The 18,967-nt window shown below is 41.9% G+C and overlaps 1 protein-coding gene across 2 annotated transcripts in view; it reads right to left on the reverse strand.

Annotated features, from left to right (window-relative positions):
• Positions 1–18,967, reverse strand: part of slc15a5 (solute carrier family 15 member 5) — a 32,850-nt gene that overhangs the window by 11,735 nt on the left and 2,148 nt on the right. For both annotated transcript variants that reach the window (XM_072562194.1, XM_072562196.1), the window contains exons 2-5: positions 16,532–16,754; positions 10,250–10,419; positions 4,563–4,783; positions 2,271–2,463 (exon numbers count right to left, since the gene is read on the reverse strand). In XM_072562194.1, the coding sequence (XP_072418295.1) occupies positions 2,271–2,463; positions 4,563–4,783; positions 10,250–10,419; positions 16,532–16,754 (807 nt within the window). The remainder of the gene's footprint in view (positions 1–2,270; positions 2,464–4,562; positions 4,784–10,249; positions 10,420–16,531; positions 16,755–18,967) is intronic.

The following is an 18,967-nucleotide window of genomic DNA, read 5'->3' on the forward strand; positions in this document are numbered from 1 at the left end:
TATTTTTCTGATTAGATACAGTTTGTTATTCCAGTCATCTTTTTCCAAATATGCCAGCCTGGGGAGAGAAAGTTATTTGCAGGAATTGGTAATACATAAAGCAAACAAGGTGAATAAATCATTGCTAACAGTCAAGCTTTGGAAAAAATAAGTTATTCAAGGGCAGATGTGACAGCTTAATGTTGGCGCTCATCACCCATGAGGTATGTAGATATTAATCTTCAGTACTATAAAAACATAATATGATGTGTACATCATCTATTGCAGAACTATCACATCTACTATAGTCACTGTGATCTGAAAGAATCAAAAGATGTTTACAAGATCAGACTGTGGAGACTAAACAACACCCAGCATTTATATAACATGATATAAAAATATCAACAGGAAACTTTGATAACTTTCGTGTGGGTTTTCCAAATATGTTTTAGTGGTCTTAGGAATAAAGTACTTCCTTTCTTCCCTCCCTCTCTCCCATTTCCTTGCCTTGATCTGTTAACCCTTACTTGGATGCAGCTCCACGCTTGCACCCCAGATCTTCCACACCTCATGCAATTACCCATGTGAATTTTGAATGTGGAACTCATCGCAACTGCATCCTATCCTGATTTCACCCCAATGTCACACATTCCAATGGCACAGGAGCCACTGGAGAGACCTCCAGAGTGGGGATCTTTGTTGAACTATTTTCTCTCCCCAGCCATTTAACTATAGGATCACATTTTGCTATACAGACCAAGTTAACTAGCCCTCCACAAATCAGAAGTGAACCTGAAATCTTCTGCCATATGTGGGTTCAGAACTGTCAGAACAGGAAAGGAAAGGTTTATCTAGTTTCACTTCAATCCTCCCAGTAGTTGCATGATAAAACAATAGCAAACATATTTGTTGAGTGTTGTTGGATAAGGACATAAGCATGTGAGTAAGGGCGATTGTCTCTACAACAATGTCCATCATATTAATGTAACATGTACCAAGTTTTCTTATTCATTCATTCATGCTATTCCAGCATTTAAGGACTATTCCAGAGGGCAGTGAAGAGTCAAACACATTGCTGTAGGTCTGGAGTCACGTGTAGGCCAGACAAGGTAAGGATGCCAGTTCCCTTCCCTACAGACCATTAGTGAACCTGACATGGTCATCATTAGACTTTCTTCATTCCAGATTGTTATTGAATTCAAATTCCACCATACACTATGGCGGGTCATTGTCTACCACATCGTATTAATCTGGCCCTTACAAAGATGACATCAGCAGTAACCTATCGTGGGAGTTTGAGCCTCCAAAGGCACTAGTTCTCAGATACTTTGCGAGAGCGTTGTATTTGGGTGTCATTTCCTTCACTTTGGATCTTATGCTTATCTCATCTCCCCCGTGGACAAAGGCATGTGCCCAACGAGAAGCTAGATGATGTTCCTGCTGCTGGAGCTAATGGCAGCGGTGAGCCTGTACTGTAGAGCCTCTAGCAGACGTGGAAGGTGGACCTGAGTAGGCTGATTACTGGGGAACAACTGAAGCCAGCTAAAGTACTGGGCTTGTGAAATGACCTGCATGCAGTTATCAATCATCTGTAATACCGCAATGGTACTCTCTGAGAGCAACAATCTCTCATCCGGCTATGAACAAAGCTCTTCAATTTGATCACTAAAAACCTCCCAGCTTGTCATTCACTGAGGACATCCCTCCTGTTGTGCAGTCCATTTCTACAGTCAACTGGGATGCAGGTACAGCATGGAATTCCTGCACGGATGGGAAAGTGGGAATCCATGCACAAATTTGCATGGAAAAGTCTTTAGCTTTTCTATTGACTTCCCTTGCTTTCATAGAGTTTCCATGCAGCATTCACAACCTGCCCTAGAAAGGGGGCTGGATCGCATTGAGATCTCAACCCAGCGTCATTTACAACAATTTCCCTGCTTCACTTGACATCAAAGGCTTGTTCATTGGCCTGGGAAAATTCCATAATTAAAACTGGAAGTGCCAGCAATATTCAAAGGGTCTGGCAGTATCTGTGCACTGAGAAACAGTGTGCGTGTTTCAGGACTGTGACCTGCTTGATCAAAGTGGATTCCTTGGAACACTCTGATATAAATGCCATATTACTGCAAATTCTTTCCCAATTGTAGAAAGCCAGTGGCCCAGGTGGGACCATGGGCTGAAAGGTACATTCCTGTGCTGTACAGTTCTGTGTTCTATAAGAAAGACAATCTGTAATGGAAAATGTGAACAAAGAGGCAACATTAGTAACCTGTCGGCTATTGAGCGCCTACCCATCTGTGCCAATGGTGATGGTGATAATGGGTCTCTACGAACAGACTGTAAGCAAGCTCCAAGATATTCCAGGAAAGGTGCAAGCAGCAATACAGGAAGGAGTCCAATCACATTCAGTGCTGCTATTGGAAGGAGAAATCCCCTCAGGTTCAGATTCGAGTGCATTGCTTGTATAAAGTATGCTGAAGGGATCTGTAGATATAAATGATAATGTTAGCAATGATTTTGACCAACCTTTATACCATGGAATATAATCGATGCAAGTAAATATCTTTAAATGGAATTCTATACATGAAATTCACTCAAATATTTACAATAATTAAGTTACATGGCATAATATGAAATTTGCAGACTAGGATAGGATAAATAGACAAAATCTTTCCCCTGGGTTGGGGGAGTCCAGAACTAGAGGAGATAGGTTTAGGGTGAGAGGGGAAAAGTGTAAAGGAGACCTAAGGGGCAACATTTTCACGCAGAGGGTGAAACATGCATGGAATGAGCTGCCAGAGGAAGTGGTGGAGGCTGGTACAATTGCAACATTTAAAAGGCATTTGGATGGATACATGAATGGGAAGGGTTTGGAGGGATATGGGCCGGGTGCTGGCATTGGGACTAGATTGGGTTGGGATATTTGGGCGGTATGGACAAGTTAGACTGAAGGATCTGTTTCCATGCTGTACATCTCTACGACTCTCTGCCTCTAGTGTAGCTACCAGTAAAATAATTGCTGCAATATATCTTGTAATTGTGCTAACTGCTTTCACAGTACAATTGTGGTACAGTGAATGAGTGTCTCAGGTGGGGCCAGTAAAGCAAGTTGATTTGTTCTTGTTGGTGTCCAGCTTCTTGCTTACTACCTGACAACCTGACCTTGATGTAAACCTACCCCTTTCCTTTTAAATACTTATGGATCTGAATCCATAACCTTTCTGCTCCTCTATGTTTTTTTTAATTTAGTGTTTATTTGCAATCATTATTTATCTAAAAATGCATCAGCTCACAGCAATGTAAAGTTCATTGAACTAACTTTCCTAAAACCTTCTGGAATTGGCCAGTTTGCTTCTTCGCTAAACATGCCATTTTTGTCTTGTCTAAAAACATTGATATATTCAAGACCAGATTATCTGTATAATATATAGACAGAGAACATTAACAGACTCAAGTTTGCCTCTGAATTACATTTTCCAATGTAACAAAACATCCTTTACCTAATATTTTTTCCACATTCACTTTAATACCCTGCCAACTTATTGGAAAACTTTTGAGTTTTTTTACACACTGCTTCAATTATTGGTCTTGATTATTTCCAAAAGTCCTCTATTATGTTTCTCAGAAACAATTTATCTTTTACAAATTAGTCCTTAATTAACCCATATCTCTCCAGGTTTGTATTTTGTTTTGTACTACGAAATGTGACCATCACTAATGTTAGGCTATCTGGTCAATAGTTACTTTGATTATGATTGTATCCTCTGTCTTGAATCATTACACTGGTCTGTTCTGTGGAAAAGCTTCAGTACCAAATGATCTTTCAAAGATGATCTGCCATATGTTTTGCTGTGACTCTCTGACTTCCCTTAGCTTTGGGGGTTGCATGGTCATGGGGCTGTTGTCTTTCGCAATTCGAACCACACTGATTGTTTAATTCCTTACCTATATTTCTCTTCTTGTACCTGTTCATTCCCACCATCATTCTATGAAAACATGACAGAATGCATCCACTCACTATCTCCACAACTCCTTCAATCTGTGCAATGAGATTTCCCATTTCACCTTTAATTATTCCTATGCATTCTTTAACTATAGCATTATTCATTCTTAAAATGATTTCACTTTCTCCTTTATGTTCCCTTGCCACCTTTCTTTACATTTTCTAATGTTCTGACTTGCTCTTTGCATTTTTGACGTGTTGCTGGGTTTTATTTTGTATTATCTGCAGCATTTTTTTTTCCCTTTTGCCTCTTTTCCTTTGCTTTGCTTTGAATTTCGCTGAATGACAAAAGAATGGGGTTAAGGGGGATGTGAGTTCATTAAAGAAAGGAAATCAGAGATGATGAAATGCTGGATCATTAGACGGTTGATGAGTACATTGAAAGCATTTTCAAGAGATAAAAAAGATTCACCAGAGGTGGACGGAATCATTTCTGAGTTGAAGACAGGATCATTCAACAGGTCACTTACATCCCTGGGAATGTCTAGTGTTCAAACACAACTGTCTGAGTTATTTCTTTGAAGGATTCACTCAGTTTATTTGAATACACAAACTGTTGCAATGAGCTGAAGCTGCTTACCTGAAGTATGCAAACTCTGTACAGAATCTGAAAGGCAAACAGCGGAATTAATCTGAAAAGGCATTTGACGTTGTTCACATGGGCTTCACTGTACCAGCCACCGTAGTTCTCCTTGGCTCGGTCCAGCCAATTACTCACGTCCCCGCTGATGTGACGGTATCTCACACAGCACATCTTTATAGCATTCACTAAAACACCAAAAAATGTCATCAAGGAGCCACCTGCAAATAAAGATTTAAAGTAAATATACTTTAATGATCACTTTGACATGTTTGTGGATAGATTTGATACTAAGTTTGCAGACAGTCTGGTTCAGCCTCAGTAATGTACAAGGAGTAGTGAGCCAGTAGGAAGTGGAGTTTGTAACAGGGACTGACAACAATGGTTTTGGTTTTCCCAGTCAGAGGAACAAACCTGCTCACATGCCCATGTGTCTGTCCTCAGCAGGCTGCAATGCTCCAGTGAATCACAGCACAAACTGGGGGAACAACATCTCATCGTCAGACTAGCCATTTCCCACCCTTCTGGATTTAAAATAGAGTTCAACACCTTCAAATTGTAAACCCGCTCCCACTCCTTTCCTTTCTTTTAGTTTTACTTGTTGCATTCTCTGTCACTATGTCCTCTCTCCCCTCCCGCCACTCCAATGGGACTGTCTGTTCTTCCCAGTCTGACAGCTAGACCCACCATCGTTCTGCCATTCTCACATTCCGATCACTTAATCTGAACTATCAACACCCTTTTTCCCCCAGCACTCTATCCTCCCTAACTATTGCATAAACGCTGCCATTCCCACACTTCACATCAGCTCAGATGAAGTGTCTCCTCTCTCTCTACAGATGCTGCCTGACCTACTGTGACTTCTAGCATTTTTTTTTTGTTTATTTGGAGGAAGTTTATGCACGTCCAGTACTAGATGTGGGATAAGCAGCCAGACCTTAACAGACACTGGAAAAGTTGAGACAAGTATAGTGGAGCTGGACTTTATCAGCGGGACAATGTGTGGCCTTAACACTGGCTTTTCAGGTGATGTTGCAGAGGGGCAGCATGTAGTTACAAAGTAGGATAGATCCTGTGAGGTAGATCAGTGAGAATGTGAAGTAGGGCCACTGCAAGTGATTCTCTGGTTGTGACTCAATGAATGAAAATGGAACCAGGCAAGTGCAGTCCTGTCCAACTGGACAAGAGTGGAGAGATATTGGAGAAGAATGATATGATTTAGTCCCAGCTTCCATCAAAAATATGAACAACCTTCAACTGTTTGAGGATGGTGTAGTGATTGGAACAAGGTTAGCCAGGTGGGCCTCATAAGTATGAGTTCCCTGATTGGGGCTGTTAGACTGGTCCAATCAGGGAGACCTGGCTGACAGATATAAACAGGAATGTCAAGAGTTCTGCTCATTCTCGGAGCTGGCTCTGAGGGAGCTGAATCTGTGTCACATACAATGTAAAATTAAGGGTGATTGGTTACGTAATACTGGCCTTCATGAAGTTTCTTTTCAGATGGATTCTGGGAAAATGTGGCCATTTGTTCCATAAGTGGAGTATGCAATTGTGACTGTGTCCGTCCACGTTAGACCCTTGTCTACATATTGAATTCCTCTTCCTAAGAAATCCAGTCTTGGTGGCTTCACAGCCACAAAGCTTGTCATCACTCTATAAATAGTCCCCCAACCATGTGACTAAAAAAAAAGGTTTCAAAAACTATTGGTAGGTCAAGACTTTGAAGAAAGTCACTTTGATATGGTGCTAGGGAATAATCATGTCTGGAAAGATTCATACATGAAATTCTGGGAGAGATGGGCTTGGGTTTGAGAGGCAGCTACATGGACAACAGATCAAGGACGTGGGATGAAACTGAGGCCAGAAATGGGGCAACTGTTTCCAAAGATGGCAGGGCCAAGTGTTGTTTTTTTAAGGAGAGAAGGGATAATGATAATTTGAAAAAGAAGGCAACATTATCCCAAGAGGGTTCCAGATTGACATCTGCTAACATGGGAGCCCAGAAGGGAAATTGTATGGTCAGCAGTTTAAAGCAGTTGAAGCCTGACAACGCCATGAGGGCGGGAGTTCCAGGACTTCAACAGAGCAACAATGAGAGAACCAGAGATATGCTTCCAAATCGAGATGGGCATTGGACATTTGTGACTTGGAAAGGATCTTGTTGGTGATTGCATTTCTGTGTCCACCCATTAGTTTTGCTCCCTGACGTCTGTGTTGGTGGTTGGTGCAATGTCAGGTAGATTAGATTACTTACAGTGTGGAAACAGGCCCTTCAGCCCAACAAGTCCACACCGACCCGCCGAAGTATATACCACCCAGACCCATACTCCTACATTTACCCCTTCACCCAACACTCCGGACAATTTAGCATGGTCAATTCACCTAACCTGCACATTTTTGGATTGTGGGAGGAAACCGGAGCACCCGGAGGAAACGCACGGAGACATGGGGAGAATGTGCAAACTCCACACAGAGAGTCGCCTGAGGCAGGAATTGAACCCGGGTCTGGCGCTATGAGGTAGCAGTGCTAACCACTGTGCCACCATGCCGCCCACAGTAGGTAGTTGGCTATATGTGCCAACAATTATCTGATCAAATCAAACAACATCTTCCTCCCATTTTTCATAACAGGCAAAGTACAGGTCATTTTCAACCCACTCATACTTGCAAAACCTGAAACAGAATGCCTATCATTCGATGTGATTCTGTGATTGGGCAGTGCTTGCTGAACAATCCTGAGTAACAACATGAAAAGCCAATGTAAGATAACCAAGGGCCCATTGTCTGCAAATAAAAAGAATATGTTTTAGCCCTACCATTCTTTCTTAATTACCAAGACACTTGGGGAACCAATGGTTTCCTCCATGGCAGCACCTTGTCCAGTCAGAGTTGACTTGCCCATAAATCAGCCCCAGTTTTCTCCTGTAATGTCACTGTTTGAAATTTGGCATTCTTGCATTGGTCCTGATGAGTGCAAGATGAAAACCTCCAGCAACATGCCTCTCTTTTCAGCAATGTTTCATATCTCTGACATCACTTCCTCACCCTGTGCCATTGCTTTAGTTTTCCTAAATGAATCTGTACAGTAACCTGGATCATATTGAAAACAATGTGGGCTGGAAGACAGAGAGAGAGAGAGAGAGGAGGAGGATTGTAGGATAGAGCCTTTGCCCTGGCCTATCACTTTAACTGATGATGATGTTAAAGTTAACCTGTTGGTGCTGGGGAATTATTAGTTTTAATTCATTGTGATAGTACCATATATCAGAATCACCGCACAGATTGCAACACTGCTAAAAAGGAACCACTGAAACAAACCAAGCACATAATTAATTTAAGGATGTCAGCATTACCATTTGGCAGAGGTTTTCCAGCTCACTGCTCCTAAAATGTCAAGCACAATTTCCTTGTGCCAGGGTAATTCAGCTTCTACGTACCAATTTGCAATGATACTCATAGGTGCCACTATAAGTGAAACAATTTGAAATCAGATCCATTATCGAAGCTGCAAATAGCACTGACTCCACAAGAATCACTATCAACATACCATCTAACTGCTCCCTGAGCTGCCTTTAGTGACAGCACTGAACGAACCTGAATCAGTTATGGAACAATGTTAATGACCAGCTTCAATCTTCGAAGGAGCCTGTTTGACAACTTTCACAGACTGCTCAGAGCTGTGATGACTAAACTATGGACATTGTATTGCTGAATATCTTTGGACCTGAAACAGTGACTTTCAGAACTCACTTTAATTGCCACTATGTTAACACACTTCGGTTCAGATGCCTTGAGCATGTTTTCCCGTACTGTCTTAGCAATTGCATTTACATGGCTCCTTTAATCATCCTGAGGCGCAGTGCAGAGGAATAAGAAATTAGATGGCCCTTGGATCAAACAATGTGATGTTGGGAGGAGTGATGAGAAGCTTAGTTATGTGGATGAGTTTTAAGGAGAGTCTAAAAAGAATTAAGGAGAGATGAAAGGCAGAGTGCTTAGGAAGAGAGAGCAAGTGTGCGGCCAACTAAAGACATTGCCACCGGCCAAGGTGGGTGGGGGGAGGGGTAATGGGGGTGGGAGGAGTGGCAAAGGGAGGAAGAATGATCCCCAAGAAGATGGAGTCAGCACCAGTTTGCAGAGATGGAGGGGATTACAGAGATGTGGGGTGGGGGTCAAGGTCACAAAGATAATGAAATATAAAGATGAGAAATTTAATTCTCAGGAACTGGCAAGTGGGGGCCAACAGTGATCCAGGAAGCAGGATACATTTTTTTCTGAACTCTGAGGCTGAAAGAGACAGAAATGTTTGATGGGGCTTCAAGTCTTTTCCTGACTTCCATTGATTCTGAGCAGCTCCCTAACATTACACTCTGTCTGTATGCACTGCTTGTGTTCTTGGGGCCCGTGTTAGACCCCAGTGTTAATGACCTTGGACAAGCGAGAGGGTTTCGCCAGAAAGTAAGGAGAAAATGCTTCCACTGGGAGGAAGAGTCAGGAACTAAAGGCCAAAGGTTTCACATAAAAACAGAACAGATTTAATGCACTACCTGAAAGAATGATGAAGCAGAATTGATAATAAAATCCAACAGGGAATGATGTCATGATTTTAAAAGGGAACAGTTTTAGGGTGATGAAGAGTGGAACTGAATGAATAGCTGTTTCAGTCAGCCAGCACAGGCAGAATTAGCCAAATGGCCTCCATTTCAAATAGTGTAGAAAGGCTGTTGCCCAAAACATCGATTCTCCTGCTCCTCAAATGCTGCCTGACCTGCTATATTTTTCTAGCACCACACTCTTGACAGTGTGGAAACAGGCCATTTGGCCCAACAAGTCCACACTGACCCTCCCAAGCATAACCCATCCAGACCCATTCCCCTACCCTAACTCCCGACTAATCCACCTAACCAAAAATTTAGCATGGCCAATTCACCTAACCTGTACATCTTTGGACTGTAGGAGGAAACCAGAGCACCCAGAGAAAATGCACACAGACATGGGGAGAATGTGCAAACTCCACACAGATAGTTGCCTGAGACTGGAATTGAACCCAGGTCCCTGGTGCTGTGAGGCAGCAGTGCTAACCACTGAGCCATTATGCTCTCCATATTTGTGCTGTATGATTGTAGCATCCATGCACAAGCCCTCAGAGCAAGCTGTGGACAAAGAAATGACTCTGTCTGCACATGTAATTGGCTGCCTTGCCTCTTTCTTTTTCCATGCAGCGAATTTAGAGACTATGACAACCATTAGTTTCTGTTGGACTGGAGCTGGTTGCTATAGTTGAATGAACCTTGGGTTGGAAATGGGGATGGTTTGCGGATGCCTCCAAATATGTGAAAGCCTGTCCCACTGAAGATGTCTACCTAGTACATCATTTAGATGTGTTTGTAACAGGCTGGGAAAGATTGCTGTATAATCTGGCATTAGGCAGTTTGTAATGTGGGAATTCAGAGCTAGTTATAGTGCCAACCTGTGGATAAAGTACAAACAACAGGTGCTGCCATATTGCAGCAAGATATAGAATACATCTTGTGTTTGATGCTGCATTACTGGCGTCAGGAATACATTTAATTAAAATTAAATATTCCCAGAATGATTTCAGTCTGCAAACAATCACGGAAAAATTTCATGGCAACACAAGTCTTGCCAAAGTGGCTAGTTATTGAATTACTGGTTCCCCTTACCTGACTTTGGTCGGTATATTAGTCTGTTCTGCACCATGTGAATAGTCAGAAGGGTCATCAGTATGGATGCAAAAGGAATAAGGAAGCCTAGGTTTTTTGCGATGGATTGTTGAATATAGGAAATGCCCACAAAGACAACTGCAGAATTCAAGCTCACAAACCAGTGAAACCTGTGCAAAGATAGATCAGAAGTTCCAGGTGAATATAAAATGGTATATTTTGGTTGATTTGCATGGTCATCTTAAATTTTTAATAATATTAGTTGACTGTGAAGCATTGAAGCTTCAGGCCCTGTTCGTCTCTGTGCTGTCATCCACAACGAATCGCAATGTCATCACTGTCCACCAACCTTTTGCTTTCTCTTGATCACAGGACTCCCATCCTGCTCCACCAGTCACCTCTTGCCCAGTCAACATCTTTCTTGTGATCTCCCCCTCCCCCCATCTTGTCGAATGCAAGAGGAAACAGAAAGCAATCTAATACCGGAACCTCTGGTATTCCACCCAGAAAACCTTCAAATCAGGGACTTATATGTCTCTGGGAGTTTCTTTTAACCATTCATGAGATATGGGCATCATTGACTAAACCAGTATTTATTGTCCATTCCCAAATGACCAAGAGAGTTATTGGTGAGGTGCCTTTTTAAATCACTGTGGGCATTGGGGTGTCGGGGCACGCACAGTGCTGTTAGCAAGGGAATTCCAGCACTTTCATCCAGTGACAGCAAAAGAACATTGATATTGTTCCAAGTCAGGATGGTCCGTGGCTTAGGAGGGGACTTGCTGTCCTTATCCTTCTGAGACAGTAGAGGCTGCTGGTTTGGAAGGTGCTGTTAGAGGAGTTAAGACAGGAGTTAAAACTCTGTGCTGTATAATACTACAACATCAAAACAAACCATACAGGCAAAAATCTCCAGATCCTATACAGCCATGAAGAGAGAAAAATGGACAGGGACAGTGAGTGTGAATGCAAACATTACAGAGTGGAAAGAAGCAAAGAAATGTTTATAGAAAGAAAAATGTAATTACTTTATCAGTGAGCAACAGTGGACATGAACTACATTAGATCATGAGTTCCATTCACGCTGATCTGTACATCAACACATTTATACAAATGCACTCACGCAAGTTAACAAATGTTGTGACTATTAAGGAACACATCCTGCAGCAGAAACCAAATATGATTTTTTCCTGAGAAACAATCTTCTCTGTGTTGCAAATCATTCAATATTTCACAAAGTAATGAATTTTATGAGACCCTTATCGGTAGGAATAATCTGTACAAGATAGAACTTTAGTCAATAAAACAAAAAAAAATCAAAGAACTGCAGATGCTGGAAATCAGAAACAAAAACAGAAATTGCTGGAAAAGCTCAGCAGCTCTAGCAGCATCTGTGGAGAGAAGTTAAAAATCACACACCACCAGGTTATAGTCCAACAGGTTTATTTGGAAGCACAAGCTTTCGGAGTGACGCTCCTTCATCTGATAAAGGAGCAGCGCTATGAAAGCTAGTGCTTCCAATTAAATCTGTTGGACTATGACCTGGAGTGTGTGATTTTTAACTTTGTACACCCCAGTCCAACACCAGCACCTCCAAATCATGACTAATGTGGAGAGAAGTCAGAGTTAACGATTTGGGTCGATCAGAGTTAACGTTTTGGGTCTGGTGATCCTTCCTCAGAACTGGACCACAGCCTTTGCTTTGGGAAGAGTTGCTTGTTCAAAGTGAAAGACTATGTTCTATGTTGTACAGAGCGGTAGGTGCATGCTTAACACACCCACACTAAGAAGACAAGCTTCTCTTTGATCAGTGAGTTTCACTCCAGTGAGAGAAGAGGAACATTTCAGTGAAGACCAGTCTGTTTTGAAGAGAAACATTTATATGGCAGAAGGGAGTTCCTTCGGATCAATATCCACATTTGTATAGGCTGGTTCCTTGCATAAAATGTAATTTCTTTTTCCATTAAATATACTATATCTGCTTTTCCAGCCACAGAGGCTCGGCTTGTTAGTGCTGCACTCAATTTTTCTTCAATCTATTTCTTATCAGGAACCAATCCTTTTTCCTTACCAGCCTACTATAACGAAGTGTAAATTTATTGCAATCTGATGCAACTCCCATTTATTGCACATGCTATTGTGTGATATTATTGGAAAAGGATTGCTAAACACTGAGGTGGTACTGAGACAGTATTTCAAATACTGCATGGGGCTCCTTGTGAGATTGCATGCTAATACAGGCAGGTTTGTTAGAACAGAGCTCAGAACAGTGCCCAGGGATTCAACATGAACATTTAGCAAAACTTCATTGTGCTTAGAGATCTGTCGTTGTTGTTTATGATCTAAAGTTGTCAGTCTTCTGGTACTTATTATGTCTATTATTCCAAACTGCTTCAGCCCCATACTTGATAGTTTGAGAAATGTTTATCTATCTTCTACGTGAAATAAGGATTAAGGATAGGTGGCAGCTCACTCGTTAATTAAAAAGTTGTGGCTTCAACTGTACTTCCTTGCCCTGAGTTCCAAACTGAGGCTAACTGTCTAGCATGGTACTGAGGGGATGTTACACTGTTGGAGATGCCATCGTTCTGCTCAAACTCTAAAGTGAAGCCAATCTGCCCTCTCATGTAATTGTAAAATATCCCACAACCACGACATGAAGAAGAAAAGAGAAAGGAAGGCTCCTCCTAATATCTTGGCTAATATCTTTCCCTCAACTAACATCACTGAAACATATCAACAAGTAATTCATGGAATCCCTACAGTGGAGAAGCAGGCTATTCAGCCCATTGAGTCCACACTGATCCTCCAAAGAGCATCCCACCCAAACCCACCCCTCCACCCTAACCCTGTATTTCCCAGGCTAACTCATCTAGCTTGCACATCCCTGGAGATGCTGGGCAATTTAACATGGCCAATTCACCTAACTTGCACATCTTTGGACTTGGGAGGAACTGGAGCACCCAGAGGAAACTCACACAGACACTGGAAGAATGTGCAAACTCCACACAGACAGTTGCATGAGGCTGGAGTCAAACCTGGGTCCAAAGTGCTGTGAGACAACAGTGCAAACCACTGAGCTGCCCTTGGTGGTAATTATTCCATTGCCATTTGTGGGAACATGTGATGTGCAAATTGATGGTGGCATTGTCTGTATTTTAACAGTGCCTACACTTCAAAAGTACTTTCTTGACTGTATTGACTGTGCTGCTTTGGGACATCTCGAGATCATGAAAATTGTTATATATATGCACATCTTTCTTTACCAAAAACACTTTTTTGCCGTGCCTCCATAATTTGAAGAAAGTGAAAAAAGAACATTATATGAAAACAGAAAGTACAGGCAAAACTCAGCAGGTCTGACAGTGTCTGTAGAAAGAGAGAAACAGAGTTAATGTTTTAAGTTTATTATGATTTTCCTTTAGATCTGAAGGAATAAGTAGTAGAACTTCTTCAACATCAGTTTTCCTAGAAGTGAAATGGCAGAGAATTAAATACAAAAATAAAAACATAATATTGCTTAAAATCTGCAATAAAACATACTGGAAATATTCATGATTTGGAGATGCCAGTGTTGGACTGGGGTGTACAAAGTTAAAAATCACACAACACCAACAGGTTTAATTGGAAGCACACTAGCTTTCTGAGCGACGCTCCTTCATCAGGTGATAGTGGAGGGCTCGATCGTAACACAGAATTTATAGCAAAAATTTGCAGTGTGATGTACTGAAATTATACATTGAAAAATTGATTGTCTGTTAAGCCTTTCATCTGTTAGAATACAGTGATAGTTTCACTTCTTTCATGTGTAAATCACAAAACCCTTTTTTTAAAGTTGCATTCTCAGGTTAGCTGGTAACAATGGTGATAGCCATACAATATGTTGAAGGTGTTAGCCCCCTGTGTTCTCTGTCTATGACCTGATGTTTAGATTGATTCTAATCTAAAACGTGAGGTAACAGAGTTTTACATAAATTCATGCAGTTTTTGAGCTCAGAGTTCTACATGAATGTATGCAGTTTTTGAGCAAAGTGCAATGTAACTCTGCAAGTACAAATTCACCACAAAAAAATATATGTGTGCATGTGGGTCTTTGTCTGTCTGTGTATGTGTGTCTGTCTGTCTAGGGTGGGGGTTTTGAGTGTGAGAAAGTGTGTGTGTGTAGTGAGTGCAGAGTGTCTTAAGTCTGTGAGAGGGTGCATGTTTGGGAGTGTGTGTGTCTGTAAGGGTGTGTGTGGGTGTCTGTGTGCGCGTCAGTGTGTACCTGTGTCCATGTGTATGTGAGAGTGTGTGTGTAGGAATATCTGTGTGTGTGTGTGTGTGTAGTGCAATGGTGATCACCTGTAATGTGACATGAACCCAAGGTCCCGGTTGAGGCCCTCCCTATGGGTACCGAACTTAGCTATCAGCCTCTGCTCGACCACTTTCCTCTGCTGCCTGTCCCGAAGTCCACCTTGGAGGATGCTCACCCAAAGGTCCAAGGCTGAATGTCCTGGACCACTGAAGTGTTCCCCAACTTGGAGGGAACCCTCCTATCTGTTGATTGTTGTGCGGTGCCCATTCAGCCGTTGTCGTAGCCTTTGCTTGGTTTCCCCAAATGTACCATGGCTCCGGGCATCCTTGCCTGCAACGTATAAGATAGACACCGTTGGCTGAGTCACATGAGTACCTGCCAGGTACAAGGTGGGAGGTGTTCCCACGCGTAATAGTGGTATCTATGTCCACAATCTGAGCACCTCACCAAGACCTTTCCCACACCTCCACTACTTGCCTTTAAACAACCACCAAACCTCAAACAGATCATTGTTCGTTGCAAACTGCCCGGCTCTCAGGACAATTCCATACAACCCTGTCACGGTGGACGCTGCAAGACATGTCAGATTGTGGACATAGATACCACTATTACGCGTGGGAACACCTCCCACCTTGTACCTGGCAGGTACTCATGTGACTCAGACAACGTTGTGTATCTTATACGTTGCAGGCAAGGATGCCCGGAGGCATGGTACATTGGGGAAACCGAGCAAAGGCTACGACAACGGATGAATGGGCACCACACAACAATCAACAGACAGGAGGGTTCCCTCCCAGTTGGGGAACACTTCAGTGGTCCAGGACATTCAGCCTTGGACCTTTGGGTGAGCATCCTCCAAGGTGGACTTCGGGACAGGCAGCAGAGGAAAGTGGTCGAGCAGAGGCTGATAGCTAAGTTCGGTACCCATAGGGAGGGTCTCAACCGGGACCTTGGGTTCATGTCACATTACAGGTGATCACCATTGCACTACACACACACACACACACACACACAGATATTCCTACACACACACTCTCACATACACACGGACACAGGTACACACAGACGCGCACACAGACACCCACACACACCCTTACAGACACACACACTCCCAAACATGCACCCTCTCACAGACTTAAGACACTCTGCACTCACTACACACACACACACACACACACACATACACACACACACACGTTCTCACACTCTCAACCCCCACCCCAGACAGACACACACACACAGACAGACAAAGACCCACATACACACATATATTGTGTGGGGTGGATTTGTACTTGCAGAGTTACATTGCACTTTGCTCAAAAACTGCATACATTCATGTAGAACTCTGAGCTCAAAAACTGCATGAATTTATGTAAAACTCTGTTACCTCACGTTTTAGATTAGAATCAATCTAAACATCAGGTCAAAGACAGAGAACACAGGGGGCTAACACCTTCAACATATTGTCTAGCTATCACCATTGTTAACAGCTAACCGGAGAATGCAACTTTAAAAAAAAAGGTTTTGTGATTTACGCATGAAAGAAGTGAAACTATCACTGTATTCTAACAGATGAAAGGCTTAACAGACAATCAATTTTTCAATGTATAATTTCAGTTACATCACACTGCAAATTTTTGCTATAAATTCTGTGTTACAATTGAGCCCTCCACAATCACCTGATGAAGGAGCGTCGCTCTGAAAGCTAGTGTGCTTCCAATTAAACCTGTTGGACTATAACCTGGTGTTGTGTGATTTTTAATTTTGGAAATATTCAGGTTAGGTGGCATCTGTGTGGACAGACGAACATGGTTCACATTTCAATGTCAGTAGGATTACCCTTCAGGGACTGAAGGAAGGAAGGAATCATATCATTGTTTTCACAAACGACAGCAAATTAGGGAGGCGTCCAACATCAACACACCTAAGTGGTATTCCTTTATGTGAGAGAAAAAGCAGACAAACAAAAGCCCAGGAAGTGCACTAACCAGTTGAAGAATGTTCGAAGTTGGCTTTGATCGTATTCCTGTAGTAAGTAAGCACTGAATGGACAAACAACAGCCCGGATTCCTCCAGAACCCAAAGATGCTGACAGGAGGCCAATGTAAAACAGCACAGTCTGGTCTCCTTTGTCAAGAGCATCAATGTTCTGGTGAGTATCAATGTAGAAATCCTCAAAGGGGAATGCAACAGCAGGCAGCAAGATAGTACCTTCAGTGAACAAACAGAAAGCCATTAGCAAGTTAATCACCCATTATTTAATTTATAGAGCAGCTTAACACAATTTAAGACATTCCAAATCATTTTGGAAATAATGTCTACTCTCAGAAAACGCAGTCACCAATTTGACAAGCAAAGGACAAAATTTGTCAAGCAACTTTTAAACAGCAAAGTATTTGGAGGATCAACTGATGTTTTTCCCTGTTGTAAGTTGAAGGAAGAATGTTTGTTAGGACACCACAGGATTATCTGATTTTCCTCAATGTTATAAGGGAGGATGTATGACGCCAATCCTGAACATACATGCAAAGATTCACTTCAACATCACAACCCCAGTGACATGGCTATACTTTCTAATTTTGAGGAAGCCCTGTTACATTAGCAGAGTTAAAAATCACACAACACCAGGTTATAGTCCAACAGGTTTAATCGGAAGCACAAGCACCTGATGAAAGAGCAGAACCCCGAAAGCTAGTGCTTCCAATTAAACCTGTTGGACTATAACCTGGTATTGTGTGATTTTTAACTTTGTACACCCAAGTCTAACACCGGCATCTTCAAATCATTACATTAGCAGAGTCATCTTTCAGACACGATATCTAACTTAGGTTCTGTCTGACTTTTCAAGTTGGTGTAAAGGATCACTTGCGTAAAAACAATGACTGCAGATGCTGGAAACCAGAGTCTAAATTAGAGTGGTGCTGGAAAAGCACAGCACTTCAGGCAGCATCCGAGGAGCAGGAAAATGCAACAATTTGAAGGTGAGCAGGAAGAATTTTCCTTGTATTCTGTTTACCGTGTATTGACCAAGATCACAAACACAATTTGTGGAGAACTTTCATAACATTGTATTTATTTTATATATTGATGAGCAATCTCACAATGCAACAGCCCACACATAAGCATGCATTTGCATAGCCACCAAACGAGTCACATTGTATTTTTAGCGACTACTATAAGTCACCTCGACTGTGTGACAGATTCTGTTGTACATAAATAAAGCCTATGATGCCTGTTCAGGAAGCTCTTGGAGAGACTTGTGAGCAAAGTAGGTATTGATTGGACTTTCAGTAGTCTACTGAGGCTAAGCAGTGTATGCCAATTAGAAGACATGTTTAAAAAGAAGCACTTTAAAATGAAGTCTGGAAGAGCAGAAATTTCAGAAGAGTTCTGATTCAGAGCAGCAGAGTGGGTTGCCTCAGTTTGCAATCACCACCCTCACATTTTCATTTCCCACCACTTCTGTCCCTCGCATCCGGAATTACTCGAGGGTGGTACAAGTTTGAAGGAGGCCCAATTTTGAGATGGTTGCATGAACCCCAGTGGTGCAAATGTGTGCCAGCAGCTGGCAATCAGCCCTGAGGTCCAGTTTCTGGCAGGTACCACACCTGCTGGTTTATGCTGGAAGGAGCTGATCAATTATCTAATTACTGTTTGTGGGAATGTGGTGTGTGTATTCTGGCAAATACATTCCTCCCACTTACAACAGTGACTGCACTGCAAGCATAATTTGTTGACTGGAAAATACTCTGCGATATCCTGAAGATATGAAATACACTAAACTGAGAAAAGGTCTTTCATTATTGCAAACCAAAACTATGTACTTCAATTATTAGTTAACTTTACATCTTTTCTGCCTAAATATATATGAAATGGGGAGGCATTGGTATCATGGTATTGTCACTGGACTAGTCAATAGACCTAAGGCTAAAATCCCACTATACAGAGGGTGCAAATTTTGAACTCAGTTATTAAATCTGGAATTCTAAGCTAACCTAATGGTGACAGGAAACTGTTTTCATAAATATGTACCTGGTTCACAAATTTCCTGACCTGTTCAGGCCTATGGGTACATCCAGATCTCCGGTAAAGTGGTTGACTTTTAACAACCCTCTGAATGATCAAGCAAGATACCCAGTTTAAGGGCAATTAAGGATGGGCATCAAATGCTTGCCTTGCTTGTGATTGCATGAAAAATTAAATACTTGCAGGAAATATAAACTGCATACGATTAAGAATTACACGATCATAAAAAGATAGCATTTGTACTAGGTTTTCAGTCAGTAAATCCCACAATATAACTCTAATTGCAGTACTCAATAACATCATGGTGTTAAATGGAATAGTAATATTGTGACAATTTGCAGCCACTTGTGTTGACTAAATAGTGTGTTAGCAGCGAGAGATACAAAACAGGAGAAAAT

Source organism: Chiloscyllium punctatum, chromosome 44 (genome assembly GCF_047496795.1).
Source record: "Chiloscyllium punctatum isolate Juve2018m chromosome 44, sChiPun1.3, whole genome shotgun sequence".
NCBI lineage: Eukaryota > Metazoa > Chordata > Chondrichthyes > Orectolobiformes > Hemiscylliidae > Chiloscyllium > Chiloscyllium punctatum.